At 40.5% G+C, this 26,437-nt stretch overlaps 1 protein-coding gene across 3 annotated transcripts in view; it reads left to right on the top strand.

Annotated features, from left to right (window-relative positions):
* Positions 1 to 25,372, top strand: part of wscd2 (WSC domain containing 2) — a 55,504-nt gene extending 30,132 nt beyond the window's left edge. For 2 of the 3 annotated variants that reach the window (XM_050050054.1, XM_050050053.1), the window contains exons 2-9: positions 6,022 to 6,949; positions 10,940 to 11,054; positions 13,771 to 13,955; positions 15,976 to 16,097; positions 16,190 to 16,364; positions 18,244 to 18,408; positions 18,492 to 18,692; positions 23,491 to 25,372. In XM_050050054.1, the coding sequence (XP_049906011.1) occupies positions 6,559 to 6,949; positions 10,940 to 11,054; positions 13,771 to 13,955; positions 15,976 to 16,097; positions 16,190 to 16,364; positions 18,244 to 18,408; positions 18,492 to 18,692; positions 23,491 to 23,843 (1,707 nt within the window). In that variant the 5' untranslated portion in view covers positions 6,022 to 6,558 and the 3' untranslated portion in view covers positions 23,844 to 25,372. Of the gene's footprint in view, positions 1 to 4,454; positions 4,535 to 6,021; positions 6,950 to 10,939; positions 11,055 to 13,770; positions 13,956 to 15,975; positions 16,098 to 16,189; positions 16,365 to 18,243; positions 18,409 to 18,491; positions 18,693 to 23,490 lie in introns of those variants that run through there. The other variant, XM_050050055.1, reaches the window with a different exon arrangement.
* The last annotated feature ends 1,065 nt before the right edge of the window (positions 25,373 to 26,437 follow it).

Here is a 26,437-nt window from a genome sequence, read left to right as displayed (position 1 = left end):
GAATAAACTATGAGTATATCGCAGCTAATTTAATTCAGCTGGTGTGATTTGCAGCGGGGATTTTGAGGTCTAACAGTTTTTTTTAAAAAAAACCTCACCCACGTTCGAGTAAAGAGAATGCTTTTTGGCAGTGGAGAGACAGCAGGAATGGAAATTGATTACATCTGCAGAGCCAAGTAACAAAACTGAATATTTTTTATCTGCTTCTCTTGTGACAAAACATCCAACTCGTAAATATTCAGCATTTTCAGAGTTCACATCATGTCGACACTTTTTTTGAGGATATAAAAATGGATAACAGAAACATGTATCTGTTGTTTCTTTTACATCTTTCCCTGCAGTTTATTTCCTTTAAACCACAAAACAGCTCAATCACACTGTAAGAAGCTTTTGTCTCTGTCGTGCCACAGTTGTGCTCAAGGTTTTCTCACAGCAAGGTGACTCCTCATTTATTAAACCCACCAGTTGTCCATGCTGGCTGACAGTTAAGTGTTGTCTCTGAACTCGAGAGGAGTCGCAGAGTTGACCGCAGCTCTGTCTTGCTCAACCCTGCCCCCTGGTCAATGAGTCCCAGGACAGATATGAAGAATATTTATGGATGGACCTGTAGATCCGTTCGCCTGCAGCACAAGCTGAGCTGGCTGTTGGCCCGCTCACCAAAGATTAACTTTGACGTTTCCTCCCCTAAATCCGCTCTGATTAAATATTTGCTGGCTCATTTAATATGAATGTGAATTAATGGTCAGTGAGTTCATGTCTGCTCCACTTGAGTAATTGCCATGATTTGGCAGAGAGACCTCTGCAGCACCTCATGTCTCTTGTCTGTTGTATTTCCTCTTTGTCCATCTGTCTGATTGCAAACGTAATTTTTTCAGATTCAGATTTTTATCCACCTGCTTTTAGCCACAAATGTGAATGAGGTTCACCTGAAGTGTCTCTTAATGGCATGAACTTGCAGTATGTGAAGCTGTATTGTGACAGCCTGACTCACTGTCACTGAATTTTAGCCACGTTGGTGGTATGACTTTAGGGAAGGCAGTGTTGGTCTGACAGTCACTCAGTCCACTTTGGCTCAGACTGCAAAAATATATACAGCTATAACCAGCACAATACACACATTCATGGTGCCCAGACAGTGAATATAAATGACTTTGATAACCCCGTGATTTAACCCTTGTGCCACCATGACCCTCACATTTGTGTTTTTTAGTGAAATATTGTTATTGTATTGATTGCCTGGAAATGTTCTCCTCAGGATGAACTCTAATAATTTCAATGGTCTTTTAGATTTTTGTCTAGTGTTATCATTGCAATTATTTTAAGTCATCCAATACTTGGGTTTATAACCTAATAAAGCTACTGACAGTTCACTGGTGTTCATTCATGTTCATTCAGAAAATGAAGACATCTTCAGTTTCTGATAATCACTTTAGTTGTTCTTTTATCTCAGACATGTATTAGGGTGTTACCTTGACATGTTTCGGCGGAAACTTCTGCCTTCCTCAAAAGTGTCACTTGGTGGTGGTTGTGACCCGTCTTTATTTATATTAGAGAGTCGTGACCATGTCAGTTTTGACAGCTGATTGACAGATCAGCTGATAAAGACGCGTCACAACCACCACCAAGTGACACTTTTGAGGAAGGTGAAGGTTTCCGCCGAAACATGTCAAGGTAACACCCTAATACATGTCTGAGATAAAAGAACAACTAGTGATTAAAGCTACTGATGTTCCCATCTGTCTTAGTGTGTCAATGTTAATAATGAATATAGACTAAGCTCCCAGGAATAGCGCCAGGCGTTGAAACAGATTTGACTTAGTGCCCAAACCTGGAATTACAACTTCTGAGTTCGTTACCTCATTCCATTGACTGTTTCCCTTTGACTTACACTGTTAAAGAGAGACAGCTCTTAATCAGTGGACTTCCTTTGTTTTTAGTGTCGCAACATCCGCAAAATGACTTTTTCACTGTCAGGATTTGATCCATACAGTTCAATATTATATTATAAAAGTCTAGAAGAGAGGCATCATTAAATCAATTCTATACCCATTCAAGTTAGCAGAGTGCTAAACCAGAAGTTAGCCGTTCAGCCACACTCAGCCGCTGTAGATCTCTAGTGCGCTTGCTCTGTGGGCCCCAGGATGCGGAAGACCCATGTAATTTGATACCACAGAAATTCAGCTTTTTTGGCTTTGTGTGCCACTGAGCAACTTTCATAAGAATGAATGGGAACCTGCCTCCAATGCTGTATCCAGTTCTCTTTATACATCCATGGCTTACACAATAAACTCACCTGGTAAAACAGTCTGCAAAATATGACTCACAGCACTATGAATGTCATGGTAACTACTCTTGTTGGATGATATATTGTACCAGAAATAAATGCTAAATGGTATTATTGTCATTTTAAGACCATTTCATGCGACTAATATAATGTTAATATAATGGCATAATAATTCAAGTACGCCCTTTCAGAGAGCAGTGAACTTTTCATTCAACCAGAAATGATGGTGAAACATGTCTAAGGATATTTTTTTTCTGTTCATTTTGCTTAGGCGCTGTAATTAAGTACTTTAGGCACTGTGTCCAGTGATGGTCGAGAAAATCCTGCTGTGTATTCTGGCATCGTGTTGGCTAATATTGTGATGACATTCTTCCATGAACAAACGTGCATGTACACAACACACAAGGGTAATATTGTACGATATATGGACATGACCTTGATCTTTTTTGCTGACCTCGATAAGTCGATAACACAGTTACCGTGATAGGCATACAAAGCACCGCTGTGCCTACAGTGTCACAGAGCTGCTAGTATGACAGCATAGACTCGGTCTTGTTTCTTTTTACCTCATGCAATATGAAGGATTGATAGCACCAAGAGTCCATCTACGCTCATGTTACTGTCATTTGAACCTGCAAATTAGCCACAAGTTCAATTTCATTTTTGTAACTGAGGGGATTAATTATTAACAGCAGTAATTAACCTGTGTGTGGCCTGGTTGCATATGTTAGAGACAGAGTGGTGCCACATACCCTGATGCCATTTTCTCCATCTGCTCACCCTCGTAAACCTTTTTACTGTGTTTTCAGAGCAGAAGTGCCTCGCTGCCTTTTAGCTTCAGCCACTCTAACATGACCTGTGCACACAGCTTTAAAACAATGCTCTCCTGTGGACTGCAATCCCACCAAGAGGCTACCACACATGTTCAGGATAGTGTTTCCCTCCACAGTGAGTGAGGAGTAAGAGGCGCGTTGAAATATGCAGTTTTATTTTTCTATTTAGACCTTGTAACCCTGTAGGGAAACTAGCCTAGATATGATTACATTTCTCAAAGGCGAACAAATTATTCAGTTTGAAACAAAGACTTTCTTGTTTGAGGGCATCTCGTTCGTCCTGAAATATGAATCATTTCTCCATTGACAAGGAGCGAAATACTGACACAGGACTGAAAAATCGTCATGGTTACAGACAGAGTGTAGGAGTCACTTTTCAATAATGTTTAGACAGCTGTAGAAACAAATATAAGGAATTGTACCGTGTAACTGCATTCAATTGAATGTGAAATAGAGGCTGTTCATGGGAATGAAAAGATCACTGACATTCATTGATGTTTCAGACACAAACGTTCGAAGGAATAGTTGAAGAAATTTGCTTTCTTGCTGAGAGTTAGATGAAAGGGTCGATACCACTGTTGAGTCTTTCTGATAAATGCAAAGCTAGAACAAGGAGCTGAAAAGCTTAGCTTAGCATAAAGAAATAGTCAGGACTACAACACATCACATCAAACAAGATATATGCAAGATATAACATGTCATAGTAATGAGCTAACTTTAAAGGTCTAGTGTGTGGGATTTAGTGGCATCTAGTGGTGAGGTTGCAGATTGCAACCGGCTGAAACTTCTTCCGTGAGGCAAGCATATAGGAGAACTAAATTGAACGACACGAAAACACAAATGGCCCTACATTGAGACAGTTTTTGGGTTGCCTGTCCTGACAATATGGCAAGCTCAATGGGAGACGACCCACCTCGTATGTAGATATAAATGGCTCATTCTAAGATAACAAAAAATTCTTCTTGGTTTCAGGTAATTAGACACTAATCAAAACATAGTAATGAATATTATATTTCATTTCTGCCAATATGTCCTCCTAAATCCAAGACACGTAGCTGCAGCCACACTGTTTGGAGCCTACACGACACGTCACTCCAAATCATGCCCACCACCAGTACAAAATGCAACAGCTATTTGATCCCTGCTACTACCTGACATGGTGAATAAATTCAAGGCAAAGTGTTGCAATAATGCACTTTAAAATTCATAATACATGAAGATGTGATTCATCTGATTAGAAACAAGATGTGACCCTTACCCTAATCCCAACCCCAACCACCTTGCTCTTAACCTAACACCTCAAAGCTAATTAAAGGCTAACCTAGCATTTTCTTCAGGGCTTACATTTCTGGACCAAGGAGCAAAGGGAGCTGATCGTGGACTGACGTGTGGGTATGGTGGGCGAGTATTGTAGCTGGTAGGTGGGTCACGTAGCTGCTCCAGCTGTAGCTATACCTACTTGCTAAATCCTACACACTAGACATTTAAAGGTGTTGTTTACCCATTGCACCACTGACACCATAACATTTTCTAGGACAGTGTAGTTATAAAACTGCAAAGCCTGGACAAAATTTATGTCTTTTATGTCCTGAATGTGAACCCCACTAATATGATTTACTTTTTTTTATTATTATTATTATCTTTGACTCATCAGCTGCACCACCCCTCATTTATACCTCAGGAGATTTAATGTTTGTCATTTTGAAACTTAGTGTGACTCAGGAAAAGAGATTTGACCTTAAAAATAACAAAATACTGAATCGTTAAAACACAGACAAAGTACATCAGTAATGAAAACCGTCCTTGCTGGTGTTTAGAAGTCACTGAACAGGATACAGAGGCAAAGTTTGGAGAAGTCAGACAGGATGTGGATTCTCTTTGTGCATGGATGCTGCAGGTTCAAGCACACAAGCAGAATGTGATCCGTTTCTCCTTGAGGGTCTCAGACTCTTCCCAGACTACCGGAGAGAAAAGTAGAGGGGAAGCCAAGGGGGGTCTGCTGTGCCGTTGAGGTTTCAGGTGACACGCATTCTGCGGATTTGTCCCGGGGCAGACAGAAAGCCACAAGGGCGAGTGTCCCCTTGAATGTTCTGGAAAATTCCCTTAACCCTGAGGAGTGTTGCGTTACACCTTCCAATTGTAGCCTCCCGGGCTCGTCCCAGAACAGAGACTCCTTTGAGGGAGGCTGCCCAGGATTTGGGAAGTCGGGATTCAGCCGCTTTAAAAAATGGAGTTATCAGTGTAACATCATAACTTAATTATGATAAGACAAAGACAGTCCATTAAAGTGTACACTCTAGAGTTAATGGATGAGTCAACTTGTTAACCTCTGCATTCTTTGAACATCAAATGAGCCTGTTTGCTCTTCTCCTGTCACAGATTCACACAAATTACCCTCACCTTAGATCACCCTGAATAATGTCTTCTAATTCCCTTCAATTCCTGTACACATTAGTTCCCAAAGACATCAGTGAAAATGCCGCAGGGTAGAGCTTTGTTTCTGTTTTCCCCCTCTCGGCCCCTCCCAATTTATTAAAGATAATGTAGAAGTCTGAGCTTGTTGCAGTGAAGCTTTGCAGGCTGTTTTGTGCACAAACTAACATGACAGATAAGTTTCCCAGATACGTGATTGCTTTTAATCTCGTCTTTGCTTATCTCTGTTCCAAATTGTATTCCACTTAATATGAGTTTAATAGAATATGAAGGAATGAGGGCAGTTTAGCTTCCCTGTAACAACAGCAATAATGATGATGTGTTTCCCAGCAGATGATGGGTGACTTCATCCTTTTGTAACCTGCTCATGTTATTTCTCCTTTTCCACATGCGATAAGGGCTTACTCAGGTGTGTACTTATTCTTCCTTTTTTTGTGTGTGTGTGTGTGTGTGTGTGTGTCTTTGCTGCAGATGGTGAGTCACGCCCTCTCTCTCGCTGAATAGCCAGCCTCACAAAGGCGAAAGGATCTCAGCTCAGCCGGTAAATAAAAACCCTCTTCCTTCTGCACAGCGTGGGAGAAAGTGCCACTGTGGCGCTGGTGTGGCATCTCAGTGGGCTGATAACTGGAGTGAAAGCGGTGTTGAGGGTTCATCTTTCACTCTGAGCCGCTCACCTTTCATGCCGTGGCCCCGGAGCCAGCTCTCAGGGCTGGACTGTCAGCGGGAAAGCAGAGAGACTCTCACGTGGACTTGATCGGCAGAGCTGCACAGTGCACAGGTGTAAAGCATCTTCCTCATGAGACTGAAGAGGCATACATGAAGGGGAAAGTCATGCTATTGTTTGGATGACCTTCATGCAGGATTAAGACACTTTATCTGACTTTTTCTTTGTTTCTGTTGGGGCCCAGTGGGGCTGTGTGGTGGGAACAGGGACAGCTGGTGTTAATTATTCTGCTTTATGAGTTTTCATCACTGGGAAAGCGTGTTTGAGTGGCAGGGGGAGCCAGCATGGCCAAGCCTCTGCTGAAGATACAGCGCTATTTCCGCAGGAAACCTGTCCGATTCTTCTCCCTCATCCTCCTCTACCTGACCGCCGGGAGCCTGGTCTTCCTGCACTCTGGCTTTGTCGGGGACAGTGGCCCCGGGGGCAGAGGGGGCCGTGACTCTTTGGTAGCATCAGAGATGGGAGGCCGGACTTCAATGTCAGACACACGGGGGCTTGGCATCATGAGCAGAGTGTTTAAGGAGACCCGCAGGTCTGGACGGAGGTACGGCCCTCCGTGGATGAAAAAGGACAGACATGAGGGCCAGGACACGGTGCGCAGGCAGGGAGACTACACCAACAACTGGAACCGTGCACTTAAAGGACGCAGTGCCAAAGATGTGGACGATGGACGAGGTGGGTTACACCATGACTTTTTCACTTTGCTCTTGCAGTGGTTTTGTTTTCAGCTTGGCAGTTTTCCAAATTCAACAACAGATCTTCTCCCACTTCTCAAAATTCAAAATGAGCTGATAAATTATAGAAGATGGTCGACATTTGCCCTTGACTTCTCCCACTTAAAAAAAATCTATCAAAAGTAATACAATAATTCAGTGCAGTGCTCACTTAAGCAGATCAGCAAAACATAAATGGAATTTACTGGAACAGTAAGTGAATTTTAAATGAATCACAATGTGTGCCGGCAATCACGAAGATAATTGCAGTGTTGCAACATTAATGAATACTCAGTGTTTACAACTGAATTCTTGTGTACAATATTATTATAACAATAATTAGAATAAATCATTGCTTTTGTTGATAATGAGAATATTCAAGAAACAACAATTTAAAATATCATATGACAGGCTGATTTATGATAAATATTCACTGCAGTAACACGCAAGCAGCACTTGTTCCTTCAACACTTCATGTTAATATGAAACTGATCCAAAGCAATCTCTAATTACAAACCGCACCATCATAATGACCGAGAATTTCCAGTTGTAATTGGTCATGTAGGAAATCTCTTGAGAGTGGAGTGAGATGATGATTATGATTAAGTCCTCTGTCTCGTCTCGGAGTGAATCCTTCAAGGGTCTCACCCACAGGGCTTCAGCTGCAGCTTTGCCTGCTGCCACACGGTATGTGTTCGGCTGCAACATCACAGCATCTAAATAACTTCACGCAGGATTTACAGTTTTATCTCTCTTTTTATAGCAGTGCAGTCACAAAATCCTGTCAGGAAAGGTTTACATATAAACTCCTGAGTGGCATGTGACATCTTATCGAATTACCAAACGTTTTGAAAACACCAGCATGAGGACAGGAAGTGTCTCTCTAGAGTCGACTGACTCTGACCTTGGATGGCACGAATATCCTGCTTACTTATTCCTTTCCAAATGAAACATGATCAAACGAGCTGATTAGAGGAGATCATTTACTCCTGGCTTACTTCTCTCTTCCTCCTCTCGGCTTTTCTTACCCTGTCAAACACTCTCTGCACTGCTGGATGAAGTATAAATTATTAAACACAAAGTCAAACGGTGGATTTCTCCAACATGTATTGAAGAAAAATCCTCTTGTGACAGTTGTGCCAGACCCCTAGTCCTCTTTTCAGAAAGGAACACAATAGAAATACGAGTACTGGGATACTTTTAATTAAGTAAAAGCAATGATACCAATATGTTAAAATAATCTGTTACATGTAAATATCCTTTATTCAAATAAATTATTCACATAAATATTATCATGAAAGTGTACTTAAAGCACTCGTGGATTATTATTACTGATCCATTAACACGTAAGCACCATTTTATTATTGTAGTCATTTTAACTATCTGATACACTATTGGGCAGTCTTATAAATTGATCATGTGTTTTATCTGCAAAATCTTAATATTTTAGGTAAATATATTTGTCAGATAAATATCGGGGACTTAAATGTACAATAGTAACACTAGAATGCAGTGAAATATAAGTATAAAGTAGTATTAAAATGGAAATAACCAAGCTTAAACACCTTTGATGTATAACACAAGTACAGTGCTTGAGAAATGTACTTAGTTACTTTCCACTGCAGGTGTTTAGACACTTAAAACATTCTTCCCATCATGGGAATCCAAAGATTTCGTAGATATCATTTTCAGTCTGCCCACAAAAATAAATGAAGCTTTGCATATTTCTTTAGTTAGAACTAATTTCCAAATGCATAAAGTATTCAGACTTTATTTGGGTAAAGTAGCAAACTGCATATCTTCCTGACGTTTTACCAAGGTCTGCATTAAGTGACGGTATTTGTGAATAAAAAAAAAAAAAAAAAATCTTAAGCTGAGCTGCTTTCCCCAAAGTCACTTTCTGCCGTTGCTGGCTGGCTTTTTCTTCATCCTGTAATGTTATCCCCACCACTCACAGTCACCATCTTTCTCAGCTGGGCTGCCTGTTACACCTGTAGAGACTGACCTCTGGTGGCATGTGCTGCTCACTACATCACCTCAATACAGCATCTCTGTATCAGTTTAACAGAAAGAGGGGCGTCTGTATTTTTGGTGGGATTAAAAGTCATACCTTTAGGTAACTGGTTTACCCTGGTTTACTGTAATACCATGATACCCCCCAAGCTTAATGCACAGTCTTTTTCCGTGACATGTAGTGGAGTAAAAATACTCAAGGGAAGGACAAGTACGTCAAAATTGTAGTTGTAAGTTGTAAACATCTAGTTCAACTACTGCTTAACTCAACACGTGCTATTTGGGTGTTTCTATTTATTCATATCCACGGCACCTTAAAATAGACACTGAGGAGCCATTCGTTTTACTATCACTCCATTGTGGTTATGTGGGTTTCTGGTTTCCCTCCAGAGTGCAGTACAGGCAGGTGGAGAATCTAAACTGCCCATAAATATGAAACATAAGTGTGAGTGACTGCTGCTCCGTGTGTGCCAGCGTCGAGGCAGCCTCCCTGATTTTTATCTCACTCTACTCGGGGGCCTCTCTGAGCCTGAAGAGAAAACAAATAAGTGATTCCATCACAAAAACTATGAGTCACAGTACAGTACTCTGCTTCACATTAAAGTGGAGAGTATTAGACAATAATGTATTTCTAGTGCACTGCTGAGCTATTTTTTCGTTTTTTTTCCAATTCAAGGTCAGGAAAACAAACATGTTTACAATGTACAGTATATTCAAGCTTTAGGGTGTCTGATCAAATAAAGGTCTCTCAGTCTGGCTCAGTCCTCCTCCTTCCCTCCCGCCCTGAAACACCAACCTCACAGGACTGCAGCTGAAAGTGATGATGGAGTAATTAGCAGCTTCAAAGCATTCGTTTGCTCTCATGCACCACTCATCACTCTGCAGTCTGAACCATCTTAAGCTTTTTCTCTCGTCTCACTGCAAATGCACTCATTCCCACTGGTTCGCAATTTAATTTGGAGGGAATATTGCAGCATGAGATGCAGAGCGCAGCACATAAACACATTTGCACTGTGTGGTGCAATGGCACAGAAGCATTCTGTACTGAGGGGAAAACAGGAGTGGACTGGGGATAGAATATAGCTCAAACACTGTTGATATTGGTTTAAATGATCCACCAGATGCAGAGAGGTTATTGTGCATCGTTTGCATATTGAAAGTACAAAACAGATAATGATATCAGTTGCACATCTGATCTTTCATCATTTGCCCTCATAAAGATGAACTATACGATTCAAAATGAGCTTCCAGTTTCATTTAAATCAGCATTTCCCTTCATCATAAAGCAGATTATTTCCAGCGCAACAATAGTTAAGAGGAAGATTATAGCCGAGTCCTGCAGCACACCACATGCTGCACAAACCCAGGTCTTTAGTCCATAACAATTAAAGTAATGCAAGGGGACTAGGACTCATTTAGCTATGATCAGAGGCTCAGAGGGGTAATGGCACAGCACAGATGGCAAGAGGCTTGTTTGTTAAAGGTATAGAGCCTGTGTAGCTCAGTTAAATAGAGAAACAGCATTTTAATGAGTAGGAAGAAGCTGTTAGAGGGTTGCTGTATCCCTCTGCAGAGGTTCACTAGAGCCCAACCCCCACACATTCATGAAAAAAAAAGGAGCGAGATGACAGTTACAGTTACAGGCCACTAGAAGGGGATGTGTGTCTTTATAAATAAATAAAGATTCTGCCCCAGTTTGGACTCCTCATGTGCTCTGTTACTACACTGTGTCGGCATGTGAGGAAGATACTGTTGCAGACAGTATTCACTTTTGGCTCATTTGACTCCATTTACAAATGTTTTTTTACTCTGTTGTACACTAAATGTAGAGTAAACATCATGTACTCTTTGTGTCTCTGTATTTCAATTTGAAAATGTGTCTCTCTTTCGCTCCATAATTAACTTCTATTTATATATATATGTTTTCTCTCTTTTTCAGCAAAGTATATTGGCTGCTACATTGATGACACACAGAAAAGAGCGCTGAGAGGAGTTTCCTTTTTTGACTACAAAAAAATGACTGTATTTCGTTGCCAGGACAACTGTGCAGAAAGGTACGACAGCAGCTAACAACACAAACACTCATCATTTACATATCCTCTCTTTTTTCACTCTTTTTTTTTTTTTTTTTAATCTCTGCTGTCGCGCTGATGAAATAGAGCTGACAGAGCAGAAGAGCTGATATGAACTTTAAAAATATCTGACATTAATTAAAAGGTACTTCCTCATCTTTTGAAACTATAAAAGTATTAAAATAGTTTCCTTGATCTGTGGTGTTTTGTAGAACTGATGGCCAGTTAATGACCAATAGGTAACTCCCAAAACATATGGGGTTTCACCTGGACGGGCATGGCTTTGCAGGATGTAGCAGTGCAGTGCTGTCTCAGAGTGCAGGTTCATGCTTTATATGATAACCTGTGTGCACCTTTATAAGAATGAATTATATTGGTTTGATGAAAATGAGAAGACACATGGGCTAGTTTTATTTCTAAAGCTTGTAAATTCTGCAACTTAGACTGGATAATATAAAGAATACATATACAGAATATGCTGTAGACGTTTTCCTTTAACTTGTATATTTGGTCTCGCACCTATATACATGGAAACTGATAGTTTGCCTTGTAACCCTGTTTGGGCAGACATCTAACATTATTGATGCAAGATGCTACTCTGATATCAGAATACAGACCCTCTCCCCATCTGAGTAGATTTTTGATGTCAGTATATTTTAGCACTATGTGGTTGTACATATTTTTCAATGTAACGTTATGATGGTAAGTCTGAGAATTTATCAGCAGTCAGGAAAAAGTCATTTGAAAACCTGCAGGACGTCTAGTCACGGTTGCAGCTGTGGCAGCAGAACAAAGAGCAAAAATCTAAGTGTATCTTTGTAAATTGTCATCACGACAAAATGTAAGAAATCATCTCTGTTTGAGGTTACAGTCAGACGTGATGTCTCCTGTTTAATCTTGGGGTTAAGGCAAAGATTACGTTAATAAAGGTCACGTTTTTGCTAGTTTATCCAAGAAGTGGTGAGGCAACCCAGTGTGAGCCGGTGAGGATGCACATGAGGCACGCAGCACTCTGAGTGATGAAGGATGTAAGGAACAGCCCCTGGGTGAAACCCTGGGTTTTTAGGGAGTCCCATGGCCAATACAGGCTTGTCACAGATATTAACATCAGCATATATGTGCGATATGTTAGATATCCGTTAGACAACCTCTCAAGGCCTATTTTAAGGGTCTTGCCTGCACAATGACAACAAAAACAAGTAGAGAAGGCTCTTGAGCTGCAATAAGAATCAGTGTATTCCATGTGCAAAGGGTTACACAATGGTGACACTCTTTGTCACATTTTCTTATATTGTGTCACTCTTTTCACATGGAATCAATCAAGAGTCTTTTCTTCTCTTTTGTCAGTGTGCAGGCATTTCTCTGTCATAGGGGACTGCTGATTTATAGCCACACACACCTGACACTTTCTTTTGAAAAGGCTGGATTAAAGAGCACAGACCCTTTTGCAATTCTTTGGCCCTGTGGTAGCTGCCTGCTTTGCCCGGTTAATAGTCCGGCCTTGTATCCAACACCTTTGATGAATGAATAGGAGAGTTGACTGTGAGCCAGACCTTATGGACCAGCATCAGAGCTCAACCTCAGTTGTGCTCTTGTGGCTGTATGAGAGCAAATCCATGCAGCCAGGTTTCAAGTATCCTGTGAAAGGCTTTTCCAGAACGCTCTTATATCAGCACAATACTGACCATAGTTTTGGAATGACACGTTAAAAAGTCACATATTGATGTCATATGAAGATGTTCGCATATATTTGGCCACAATGAACACCCTCATACAATTTTTGTAACTCAATTGGAGGGAGACCTGCTGCAGATTTCATTTATTTATTTTAATTTATATATATGTACATAAAAAACATCAGCTGATACGTTACCAAATTAGTTTGTAGATTCTTGGTGTTCTTCTGAGGTTAAAACGTAAAAAAAATAATTATGTATGCTCCAGTTTTACAAGCATTTATTTCTCTGCTCCTCTCTTCCATTTATCTCATTTCCTTCCATCCTCTCTCCCTCTCTGCTACCTCACCCATCTTTCTTTCACCTCTTTTCTCTCCCCGTGGAATACGGGGGGACGGCGCTCTCGAATGCATTGAATTACACCCATCACTGATTCACAGAGCGGAGAATAGGAACAGAGAGAGACGCTTGTTTTCAGCTCCGTCCTCCTCTTGCTTCTCGCTTCTCGCTTCTCGCAGCCTGGTCGCCTCCTCTCCAGGAGCAGCGGGTTAATATAAACAGACAAACAAATGAGGGGTAACAGCACATAGTAGCGCACAGAGGCATGGGTTTGATTGACAGCCCAGGGGATTTGTCCTGTGTGAGGGGTGTGTTAGACGTCTAATTGCACCCAAAAGGCCCCTGGGAGTCAAATCCTCCACGCAGCAACAGAAGGGTGTGAAGAGACCTTGTGTGATGAATATAGTTTTCAAGCATATGAATAATTTCCTCTTGAGCCTTGCAGCATTTTCACCAAAGTAAGAGGTGTTGTTACGTTTGGATGCGTTCTCATCTTTACTTCAACATCCTCTGTGCAACATTTGTTTGGTTTTATTGATCACTGCTTATCCAGCTGCTCTGAATAATAATCTGTATTGGCCTGTGAAGGATTAAGAGACGTCAAAAAGCCTCAGAACACACAGCGTCTCTCTGTTTTTCCTTCACTAACGATGCTGATGTTTTTTCCTTTCTCTGCCCTCCAGAGGGTACATGTACGCAGGTCTGGAGTTCGGAGCAGAGTGCTACTGCGGTCACAAGATTCAGGCACCCAATGCATCAGATAGCGAATGCAACATGGAGTGCAAAGGAGAGAAGAGCAACCTGTGTGGAGGAGCCAACAGACTGTCCATCTATAGACTGGAGCTGAGCCAGGAGTCGGCACGTCGCTGTGAGTCTGACACTCTGCAACAACAACAAAAACTCCCCCGGGCTTCACAGGAACAACGTGCTGCTCCACACAGGGCTGTCAAGGAGACACACAAGAGCACTGTCATGTCCATAATTTAAAAATATATGGTCACAAAAAATTCTTGAATTTGATGAATTGATGTCCATGTGCTGAGAAAAGATACAAGCAGACCTGAGTATACCAGCAGTATCCACTAAGGCACAAAGATGTTATTTCATATCCAGAAATGTAACAAGCCCAGCTGTTTGGAGGGAAAATATTTGTTTTATTTTGGGTTAATGCCACAGTTGGGAGCAGGCTGCTCTGTTGTGTTTACCTCTTTCCCCGGAGAGCTGTGCTACCTACGTAGGCCAGCCAGCCGTGGTCTGCATCCTAAACACTCGCTGCTGCTGGAAAACTGAAGTGAAGTGAAGGCAGGGCTGTTTAGCAGAAGTGAAAAAGATAATTTGTCGATTTTGTTCTTTTAAAAGTCCTGTGTGAGGTAACTTTTCACACCTTTTCCTTCTTCTTCTCTTTGCGCTTCCTTTTTCTCATCTACCCTCTGCTTCTTAGAAATAATCTGCTATTGTGAAAGGAGAAGGTTAGCCTGCACACCTATGGCGAATATTTAAACAACTCTTGAATCTAAATGACCCTGGGGTATTGTAACCCCATCCAGTTCACTGCTGTTTGTTTATTGTTATTTTCATTTCTGCTTTTTTTTCTCTCAGTTTGCCACCAGAAGTGCTGAATAGGCTCTTCGTGCTTATGTTTTCACCTCTGACACTGATCTCCGTCATGTGAACATCAAAGAGGAAATGCAGGAAATGTGTCGAGGTGGCCGTTTTGTGGTTTTCACCACCATTATGGTCACATGGCTGTTTTTTGTTTGAAATATGCGTTTGGATGCTGCATATGTGTGATAGTAGTCAACGGAGGAACAAAAACAGCCTCTCAGTTGATTTAAAAAGCTCTGCCGTATGCGAGGGCAGAGGCAGGTAACAGAGAGAGGATGCAGTGAAGATATACTGCAGGGAAATGAAGAGAGCAAGGCCATGACATTAAAAATGCAACTTTTAGTCGGGGAAAAAGGTCAAAAATAAATAAAACATTAGATACACTCACATGGCTGAAGCTAATTTGCAAGCGGTGTTACCTTGTTTTAATGCCTCACAGCGCTGATAGTTAAGCGTAGCTCAGCAGTCTTGGGGAGCTGCAGGTTTTGGTAGCATGAATAAATTCCGTAGACGCACAGGTCCATGTGCATATTTTATTCAGCGACATTTGAGCAAGCGAGTTGCCGTCATCATGGTATCTGTCACAGTAAAAAGCTTTTAGTGTGGTTTTCGTCCTCTGTTATTAAAGCTTAACCATCTGTTGACAGCAGAGAGAGCTTCACGTGTACACCAGCACAGCTGATGTGTTGACAGCCTGAAAAAAATGTGAAATGGATGTTTGGGGTTTTCTTCTGCAGTAACTTTAGACAGTGGCTTTCATCCTCTAATCAAATGACGCAGCCCACGATATGATCAGCGGTTTAATCCTGATTTAAACCCACTGTCTCTTTTCAGGTTGTTTTGGTTGGTTGTTTTCTTAAAAGTCATCCAGTTATTCTGTAAGATAAGATTTATGTGCAGAAGTAGCACCAGAAAAACCTAAAATAACAAAATCAAAGGATGAAACATCATCTTACAGATAATATCACAACTTCCTGTGAGAGAAAGAAGCAGCTCCTCTGTGCTGCTGTGATTCATGGTCCATCCATCAGACCAGAGTGAGGACCTGAGATTAAAGGTCATCATCACACTGCAGGGATGAGAGCGCTGCTATTGGTTGAGTCTGCTGGCAGGTCAGGGCCTCAGTAGACTGAGGGAGAGTCCCAGTGGGATCTCTTCATCAGGGGTCAGTGAATAGAGGCCAAGCTGATGGAAGCTGTGCTCAGTAACCACAAAACTGCAGTGTTTTTTGTTTTTTTCTTCCTCACGATGAAAAACATTTTGGTTTCTTGTGTCTGTTTCAGACGGCAGCGCCATTTTCAAAGGGTGTTTCCACCGGCCAGACAATGTCACTCTGGCACTTCCCTTCAGCATGGTCATCCGAAACATGTCTGTGGACAAATGTGTGGACATGTGCACGGAGAGGGTGAGGGGTCTTTTTTTGGGGGGATGTGTGTATTAATGCATTGTACATATGTGTGAGTGTGTCCTCAGTGTTTAATGGCAGTTGTACTTTAGGAGAAAACGCTGGCCGTCCTGGCTGGAGATCGATGTTACTGCGGCTTCCCGACTCCTCTCTTCTCCCTGCATGAGCCGGAGGACGAGGGCATGTGTCTCAACCGCTGCCACGGGGAAGAGTTCGAGAGCTGCGGGAACGAAGAGTACTTTGTGGTGTACCAGACGCAAGTTCAAGGTAACATTTTGTAGCTTGCAGCAGTATGTAAAGAGCACATTGAAATGAGAGGCATGTCAGGAAACCCAAGTAGCAGCCACACCATGCGTGCAGGAAATAAAGACGTGCACACTTACAGCAGGGTGTACCAAGTGTGAAAATGTGGAGTTGTTGTGAACTTGAAAACACCCGACACCACCCCATGTTTGCCCTGATTTTTTTCACCACTGTGTGCACTAGAGCAGGTAAATATCTTATATAAAAAAGGATCATCTTATATATATATACAATAGTAACATTACGATGGCATATATTGCAGTTTTTAAAATCTTTTTCAACTGGAAATTATGTCCCCAGAGGAAAACTTTATCAATATCTGTCTTCTGTTTTAAGATATTCAGTCTGTTCGTCATTTTTATTGCATCAAAATCTATCTAGTGGACAGGAAAAGCAACTGATTTTACTATTCTAGTAGGCTACCAAAAGTTAAATTTGTATTTGCAATAATGATAATTTATACAATAAAAAAAAATCAATACTTGCCGTCTGTGTATCGATACAATATCGCTACACAAAATATTGTGATACTATGCTGTATTGATTTTTTTCTCCCACCCCTAATATTTACTGTTACCATGTTAAAGTTTATTTAGTTCAGATCTAAAATATCCTGTCCCAGGTGTACCTTTATCACAACACTTCAATAACCAAATTTCCAGCATCTCTATAAAAAAAATATTTTGAAACATAGAGTTACAGTTTTCCATACCGTGGTGCAGGAATGAGTCCTAAAACCCAAAACTTTCTAAGCTTTATGTATCTTATAAAGACGGTTGCTAAATGAGAACACAGAACGTCATCACGCTGAACACAACTTTACAGCCTTGTTGTGGCATCGACATGGAAGTCATGCTACCATAGTGTAGTTCATTTATAGCCTAGCATTAGCTTTTTACTTCTTGCGACTGCATTTATGCTTGAAAAGTTATAAAAGTGGTGTGAATTTGTCAGGATTAAGATTCTTGCTGAACAACACATGTAAATATCATAAACTTCTCTGAACCACAGAGCTTATTTTCTGCAATGTTAAAAAAACAAAACAATGAAAAAAACCCAATAGGCTTTTCAGCAAAGGAACAAGGGCGACACTGACTTCCGCATCAGCCTACCAAAAAAACAAACAAAAAAAAAAACCGCTGTCCTTGCAGCACCCTATTATTCTCAAATATCACTACTAGCCACAGAAATCCAGCATTGGTGTGTCTCTAGCAAATGCGTCATTGTGAACAGTGTTTCCCGAATGCAGCAGGCAGCTGTAGCTTGGATCAGCAGAAACACAGAGCCCAGTAAACAAAAAGGATGTTTATTGCTGTGAAGCAAAAAAACAAGAACAACCCGCAGCGGGAAGTGAAATTCATGTAAATATACTGGACGAGTTGTACTCAAAGGTCTGCAGCTAAAGACTTTCTAGCTCCAGTATTTTTAGAGTATATTTTCAGAGTATTAACGTCACACATTAACGTCAGTAAGTGGGCATTGTTATTGTTAGGCAATATGTGATGAAGACGAAACAGTCAAGCTAACCCACGCAGAACAAAACATAACCAGAATGTGTCCACATTGACCTTTTCCTCCAGCGATGTTTAAATGTCTTTGCCACAAACTTCCAATGTTTCAGCATAACTTCTTTGTCTTTAGCCCCCTTTATTACAGAACTAAGCCCAAATCAGGAAGTGACTGACTTTCGGTATCTATTTGAAGCTTGATTGTGTTGAGCAACTTGTCAGCTGTTTTGCACCGTCACAGTTCGTGCCCCCCGTTCATGGCTGGAGAATGTTTTATTGTTTCAGTACATACAAGAAATCATTAATGAAGCCTGGTGTTCTTTGTGTTGTGTCAGATAACCGCTGCATGGACCGGCACTTCCTCCCTAGTCGTGCCAAGCAGCTGGTGGCACTCGCCAGTTTCCCCGGAGCTGGCAACACCTGGGCTCGCCACCTCATAGAGCTCGCCACCGGCTTCTACACCGGCAGCTATTACTTTGATGGCTCCCTTTATAATAAAGGTAGGCTTTGACATTCATCTGATGTGATTCACAAACCTCTGAGGATTAAATCTATTCACTGTGGGATTGTAAATGTTTCACAGGATTTAAAGGGGAGCGGGACCACTGGCGAAGTGGGAGGACGATCTGCATTAAGACACACGAGAGCGGCAGGAAGGAGATTGAATCCTTTGACTCCAGCATCCTCATGATCCGAAACCCTTACAAAGCCCTCATGGCTGAATTTAACAGAAAATATGGCGGCCACATTGGATTTGCCTCCCAGGCCCACTGGAAAGGGAAAGGTGAGCTGTTATTGCCACAGTAGCATACAGTATTTACTAAACTGTTGTACCAAGTTTCATTTTCCGACCAACTTCAAGATTGTCATGTGCAGGCTGACTTTGAGTAAAGCTTTCAAACAAATGGAGTCCTCATTTTGATAACTAAAACCATAATAGTTAAGACAGTTTATGAGGCAAAATGTAGGAATCTGTGAGCATGTGACCAAAATCTGTCCAGCCCAAGGACAAATTAGAGTCTCAGTCCTTAAACTATTGTTTCTCAGCAGTTTTAATCTCAGTCATCCAATAAAGAAAAGACAAAACTTCCTCCAGCCCTACTGAATAAATTAAATGGAAGTCTAAATTTGCCCCCATTGTCTTCAGTGGGATTATGTGGTAATATTCTGTGGGAAATGATCTATGATGATGTAAAATGGCGAGGAAATGGAGGAAATGAGCAATAAACCAAGGGCTGGTTTTGACCTTAGAAACCATTGCGGCTGAGCACAAAGTTTTGAAACAGTTCCAAAACCATTGCCAACATGATATCGAGCACGATCTCTCTGTTTTTAAAAATGAGAAATGAAACAATTGGCCAACCAGCCACAACCTCAGTCATTCTTAGTCAGATCATGAGTTGTGTGACCAGGTAAGAGCAGCTTGTTCCTCATACTCTCGTGCTACATTTGATTAGGAAATGTGACCAGACTGTGTGTATAAAAAAAGTGTTTGGCATGTAACCCCTCATAGAAATGTATTTAAATGCACGAGATTCAACATTTTAACTTGTGAGCTTTAAGGCCCAGACACAAAGCGTCATCAAGGAACTAGTGGCAACGAAGGCTGGCTGTTGCATTGCCTCACGTTGCCTGTGTCTTGACCAAAAAGTTGCACTATACACAATGCAAAGACTTCAGCCATCCAACACATACCTTCTGTGCCTGCATGAGAGGAAATGTCTGTCTGTATTCTCCATTCAAAAAGAGAAACCGTAAGACAAACAGGACAGATTCAAGATGCTAGTTAGCCAGTTAGCACATTAACAGCACGGTCCAATACTGAAAGAACAAAATGGTATTTACCCTGCGCTAGTGAACAATGACACAAACACTTACGAACGATTTCTGCTAAAGAGCTCAATGGCTAAAAAGTAATCTTACAAAAACCACATGGTTAGGGGTAGGAAAACATGTTTTGGCTCAAAATACTCAGTTTAGTTGTTACAAACATGAATGGACACGTCCTGAGCTCTCGTCAAAGAACAGTTTTCTGCTTCTGTTTGTTGCTTGGCAGCTGTCTCACCTAGTTGCACACCATCTGCCATTGCTTCCTCATGAGAAATTCAGCGCATATACATGTCCTCTGAAGTACAACAATTTAGAAACGTACAAATGTGACATATTTGCTGTTTGCAGAAAACATACGATGCCAAGAAAATGTTTCTGGTGACTGACTGTGCACAGATCCTTTTTGTTACAGCATGTCAGTGACTTCCTCAAAGATTATGCTCAAGAAGTACGAATATATTGTTATGATTTCTGTAATAATCAGCTGCTTGATTTATGCTATTTGTATTAATATATTGTATTAAGGCAGCGCACTGTTACAGATTTAATTCCTTTTTGCCCATTTGGACATTTTGTCTGATGTCCAGTGCGTCATCGTGCATTGTGCAACCATTTCATAATGTGTCAGCACAATTTAGTCAAGTTAAATTCCTCTTGAGTCTCCTTGATGATTACAAGAGTTTATTAAAAACGTCATTGTTCACGGCATCTTTACAGACATGGAGCCTCTGGGTCCAGTAACTCTTTGTCTGTGAGATTGTAAGCCCTTTGCTGAGAAGATATATTTATATTTCATGCATATTCTGCTTTTCTCAGCTCATTCACCCTCCTAAGTGTGTCTTCGTAACCATGGCAACTGGTTTTGTCTGGTCCGTGTACCGTCTCTCTGAGTTTCTGTGAGGTTTAAATCGATTTTCCAGAGGCTGGAGAGAGTTGCCGACCCAGCAGTTGTCTCTCTTTGTGGAAACATCAGCACATTTGGCCTGCCATTTCCAATGAGTGTTTATTCCTTCTGTTGGTGGGGAAATGATGCAGTGACATCAGTAAAGAGAAAGGCTTTTTGACAGCTGCCACTTTGAATTCAGAGAGAGGATCCAGTTGGAGAGTCAGCGTGACATTGTGTTCGGGACGCCACATGTACGATTTGATGCACTCACCTCTGCAGGGGGAGGCTGCGGGGCTCAGATGATGTTACTGACACTGATGCCTTCCAGGGTGGCCCCATAAAGTCAACTCAGGGGCGAGTGTAACTTATTTTGGAGGACATGTCATTTGGCAAAGCACAGTCAGTTGTTTTTCAGTGTTATCTGGTGGCTTTAAAGGCTCTTACATAAACTCCTTCATTTGGATTTTTAAAGTCAAAATGCTGCTAATAAGAACATCTTAACTGAGTCTGATATTCAAATGTCAACACAACAGGATGTTCACGGGGAGAACGCCAACTATTTTGGTTCCTTCTTATTTCAAGCTCCGGTTTCTTTTGAAAGCGTGATAGTGAGGAGAACAGAGGCAGTGTGGTCAGAGATGCAGTGTTTCTATACAGCTGGTTGCGTTTTTAGATGCAGCATATAATATTCTGTCCACTGTGCGTCTCTCGTTGGTCTCTGAGACAGCACTGCAAACTCAGCAGGCTTTAAACTTTAACGACAACCTCTCCTAACAGTAAAGATGCGTGCTAATGCAACACAGCCCCTGCCAGCAGCCACTTTCATGGGCCAGTAGATTATCAATGAGTAAAAGTTGCAAGCAAAGGAGTTTCCCACAGTACCTCTGCAGTTTGACTGACAACCATCTCCACTTTACTGTCCAAACATCTCAGACATGACTAAATGTTCCCTGCATTGAATTGCGGCAGACGTTTCGAGCTAAATGACATCAGTTAGGCTATCATGAATCACTTCCCCTTGACTCTTTAATTCCTTCTAAAGGTAAGCTTTAGAGGTGAAGTTAATTAATATATTTGAGTTAATGCTGAGTTATGCTTATACAGTTCAGTATTTACATATTTAAGTTTACAGAGCTGATTATTTATATATTTACATGTTTAAATACTTTTCTCAGTGACACAAAAAACCCCTCTGTGGTTTTCCTCTCAGTAACCTCAGTGTTAGTCGTCATTGCTTCTGTTTGGTTTGTTCAGTGACATATGAGTCAGGCAAAAGAAAGTGTTGTTGTGAAGCAGATGAAGTGTAAAGATAAGTGACTATGTTTACATGGATAAAACAGTTTTTGCAACGAAACATTCCAATGAAACTCTTTACGTGGCAAATGAAAATTAACATTCCACTAATATTCGCATTTACATGCAGCCGTGCATTCTCAGATTAACGTACCCTAACATGTCATTTAACACATCAAAATATGGAAAAGTGAAACAGCTGGAGTTGTCCGTGCCATATGCTTCTTTGCATCAAAAAAGGATTTTGTTTTTCACCAGGGACAGACTGGTTCGACCATGCAAACACCTTCCTCTTTCACTCCTTCAACCACCTTCTTGAAAAGGCTGGCGTTGCAACATTTGCATAAATCCAAAAACCTGTTGATATCCAAGTGTTTCATAATGTTTAAAAGTAGGTGTGTTTTTTCTTCTGACCAGATATGTGGGCTTTTCTTTTGGACATGCATCTCTCCCTTATAGTCTTGCAAACTGTTGGCTAATCAGTTTGTATCCAGGACAACGCACAGAGACGATTTTATATAGACAGGAGGCCATGTGATGCAAACTGCTGTAAAAAAACCCATTTGAGACGTATATTCTGAATGGGTTGTATAGATGTCCAAAAAATGCTCCCAGAACTGGAAACTGTTTCATCTGGAAAAAGGCCTAATTTGGAAAATCCAAACAGATTATGCTGTTTACATGAGCTGTATTAAATTCAGAATATTATCGTATTTGGATTTAAAGTGGAATATCACTGTGCACGTAGGCAAAACCATCCTTCTGTTTCGTCTCAATAAGAGTGATCCATCCAACACATGTCAAAGTCATTTTTGCATTTTGTCGATGCCTTGCTATAAGATCAGGGCATGTGTTTATCAAACTGACATTTTAGATTCACATAGGAGCTAAAAGTTAAACTCTATAAATTGTACTCCTAAAAAATAAAAGCTATTTAACCAATTTATTGCAACATAAACATACTTGTCTTGACAGCTGCAGCTTTGTTGCATAAGCTGCTATATCTAAATTCACATTTGAAACAAATTCTTATTTCGTTATCTGCATTTTGTCAAAAATGATACAGAATTCTCCTTTTATGAATTTTCTTTTGTCATTATTTCCTTTTATTTCATCCCCATTTATATATTTACATCATATAAATCTATTAGATTGTTGTTAATTTCACATAGTAATTGCTTGCTAATAGATTTTATACAAAAATGAACAAGGGTTTTTAATAAAAGAACAATCTGGTAGTTGTAAGATGAATCCTTGTGTCTTTTCTCTAAGCAGTGTGAGTAATTGTGTCCTCCTGAGAGCTACTCTTAAACATTACTCCTAAAAGTCACTGTAATTAGGTTTAAGTTTCTTGATAAATGTGCCTTATTCTTTAGTCTTAGCAAAGAACTTTTTACTTGCTGTTTTTTAAGTGTAATATTCAAAAGTTTGATGAATACAGAGCCTAATTTTATCAGGAAGATGATCTGAGTGCTTCTTTCTTGAATTTGCGCCATATAATGGACTTTATTTAGTGCACTGACACCCACATGTCCTTGTTGATTCATTTTCTGTACTCTCATCTGTCCTGCAGAGTGGCCCGAGTTTGTGAAGAACTATGCCCCTTGGTGGGCGTCCCACACGTTGGACTGGCTGAATTATGGGAAGGTCGTCCATGTGGTCCACTTTGAGAATCTGAAGAGGGATCTGTTCTCCCAGCTGAAAGGGATGGTCCAGTTTCTGGGTTTGAAGGTTTCTGAGGACCGCCTTCTCTGCGTGGAGGGCCAGAAGGATGGAAACTTCAAGAGATCGGGGCTGCGAAAGCTTGAGTATGACCCCTATACTCCGGAAATGCGAGCGAACATCAACGAACTGATCAGAACAGTAGACGCTGCCTTGAGGAAAAGGAACATGTCCGGAGTTCCAGAGGACTATATGCCAAGATGATATATGTGATCCCCTCATTTTCCTTTCATCCTCCTTTAATTGGACTGTTCTGTCAACAGACTCTGCACCACATTTTGTAGGATTACATGACTTAGATAGCTCTTTCAGTTATTTTCCTGTGAACATAGGTCGAAGCTGTAGTGAGAAGAAATCAGTGTCTTTACTATTTTAATTTTATATTCATGTTCTTTCATTTTCTGTCGAACCTCAGCAGCTTCATGCATTATAGAAGAGGCGTTATGTTTTTCATTTTGGCTGAATGAAAAGCACTTCTTATCCTGCTCTATGCACATGTGCTGTGTAGGCATGTGCACATGCCTTAACATGAGGACGGTATAAAAGCTGTGACGACAGAGAGACTCGTCCGACTGCGCTGGGTGATTTGTTGCCAGTGAAAGAACATGTTACCCAAAAGATATTACACAATACTGCAAAGTGTGTTACATGAGCTTATTTTGTGCAAAACAGATTTATGAGAAATCAGAACATTAAAATTCTTCTGCTGCTATCACAGTTACAGAAAAATACTATTTTATACATAAAAACTTTAAAACATTTAGCCCTTTGTCAGAGGGGAAAATGCAATGTGCAGGCTATAACTACCTGCTGATGATACTGTGTGTTTCCACGTTTTTGTAAGTTATTGGACTTACAGTATGTTAGAGGAATCTTGTTTTCAATGATGAAGAGGTAAAAGACTCAGCTCCTCGTATTCAAGAAGATGAATAATCCCTCTTGAAGGCACTGACTCAAGGAGAGAAGAGGATTTATCTCAACAGCATTTATTTATCTCGGGTGTGCAGTGCACATGTTGACTAATTTGGTTGTGGATATGTTTTCTTAACACTGGACTCGATGCAGAAATCCAAAAAGCACTTCTCTGTGCAACACTTGCCCCAAAGATCACTGAGGAATTAGGCGTTACACTCGTGTTATAGATTGGAGGTTACCTTTAGCAGTAGTGATCGTTATACATTTATTTTATGACAGTTAATCATACTGAATGTGAAAACTGTTTTTTTTGTTTTATTGCTTTGTTGTAAGAAGAGCTACCAAACATTTAAAGCTGGTGATAATTTACTCTTACTCTTAAAAAAAAAATCCACAATGTGTGAGAAATCCTGCTCAGATTTCAAAAGCAGCACGTCTTATAAACGGTACTCAATGTGCTATGCCATATGCTTAAAAATGAACAAGTATATATATAAATACACACATGAAAATATATAAATAAATAATTAAATAAATAAATAAATCACTGGTGACTGAGAGCCAGAAAACAGTAACTGACTTCCATTTTCAGAATGATATAAATATATTTTTATAGTGTGCGCTGACACATCGACAATATTTGTATTGCAACAAGCAAAACGGGAGAAGTTGTTTCTATTTTTAACACATGCTTTAAACTTTATTGGCTCCAGCTTTCATTGACAAGCCGGCACTTTCTGAACATAGGTGTCACATTTGAATGTATTTTCTATGGAATGAATGTAATGTGATAAGGCCCAATAAATGAGTACATAACATGATCTGCTTTGGTCGACTGTAATTTCTGAAGAAATGTGGGAATGAGTACTAAATGCATGATTATGTGTTTTTGAAAACGTATTGTAAATCTCACTACAGTCTGTCCAAGCTCCTCCATTACTAAGCCTCTGAATGAATAAAAGTACAGTAGTACTTGGTTTCCAACAACCCAGATTTCTCCTTAGTCATTAATTCAAGGTCCACACAGTTAAATTAATTCAGTGTCATACTTGCGTTTGGCCATGTTTAAGCTAGTTTGCTGTCTCTGTTAAGTAGCTGTCAATAAGTCACTCACTCTACAGCAGGAAACAGCACTTTAAAATAAAAGCTCCATGCTGGAAATTCACTGTACTTCAAAATAAAATGTGTTTTTTCTAACTTGACACGTTCATGAGTCCATTCAGGATGGACCCGTGACCCTCTTGTGGACCGAGACCCACCAGTTGGGAACCACTGACTTAGAGTACATTTAGAATAATAAGTATACTAACATGTAAATATATAAAAGTAAAATTATCACTACATGCAGTGGTTTTATGGTTGAGTGAAGACTTGGATTTCCTGTAAAACACAGACAAGGTTAGACAGCCAGCAGATCAAGCCACATATTTTTATATAATATATATGATATATATTTTTTACCACCAATGAGCACTCAACACCAAGTACAACTGAGGCTTATGGAAATGCAGTTGTGTTTGCAGGCATCTGAGTGTAAACCAAAGTACTAGTGTTGGTGCTAGATGATGGGTGTCAAACATATGGCCCACAGGCTAAAACCGTCCCATCCGGCCCACTAAATGACTTTGTACACCTAATATTGATGCACGTGTGAAGGCTCAGAGGTCCCAGGTTAAACAGTGATGAGCTACTTCATGTAAAAGGCAGTTCCACCCTGAGAAGAATATAGTTCTCTAAAATAAATATAAATACTTACTGTGGTCAAATTTAAAGATATTGAACATTGTGTAAAATCTGTATCGGACTTTCATCTTAAAAAAATATTGGTGGAACCCTGCTGCTAAGGAGCTTCATAAAGTTTTAATTCGTAAATGGTTTGTAAG

Source organism: Epinephelus moara, chromosome 8 (genome assembly GCF_006386435.1).
Source record: "Epinephelus moara isolate mb chromosome 8, YSFRI_EMoa_1.0, whole genome shotgun sequence".
NCBI classification, from domain to species: Eukaryota; Metazoa; Chordata; class Actinopteri; order Perciformes; family Serranidae; genus Epinephelus; species Epinephelus moara.
This window is presented reverse-complemented; position numbering and strand designations above follow the sequence as displayed.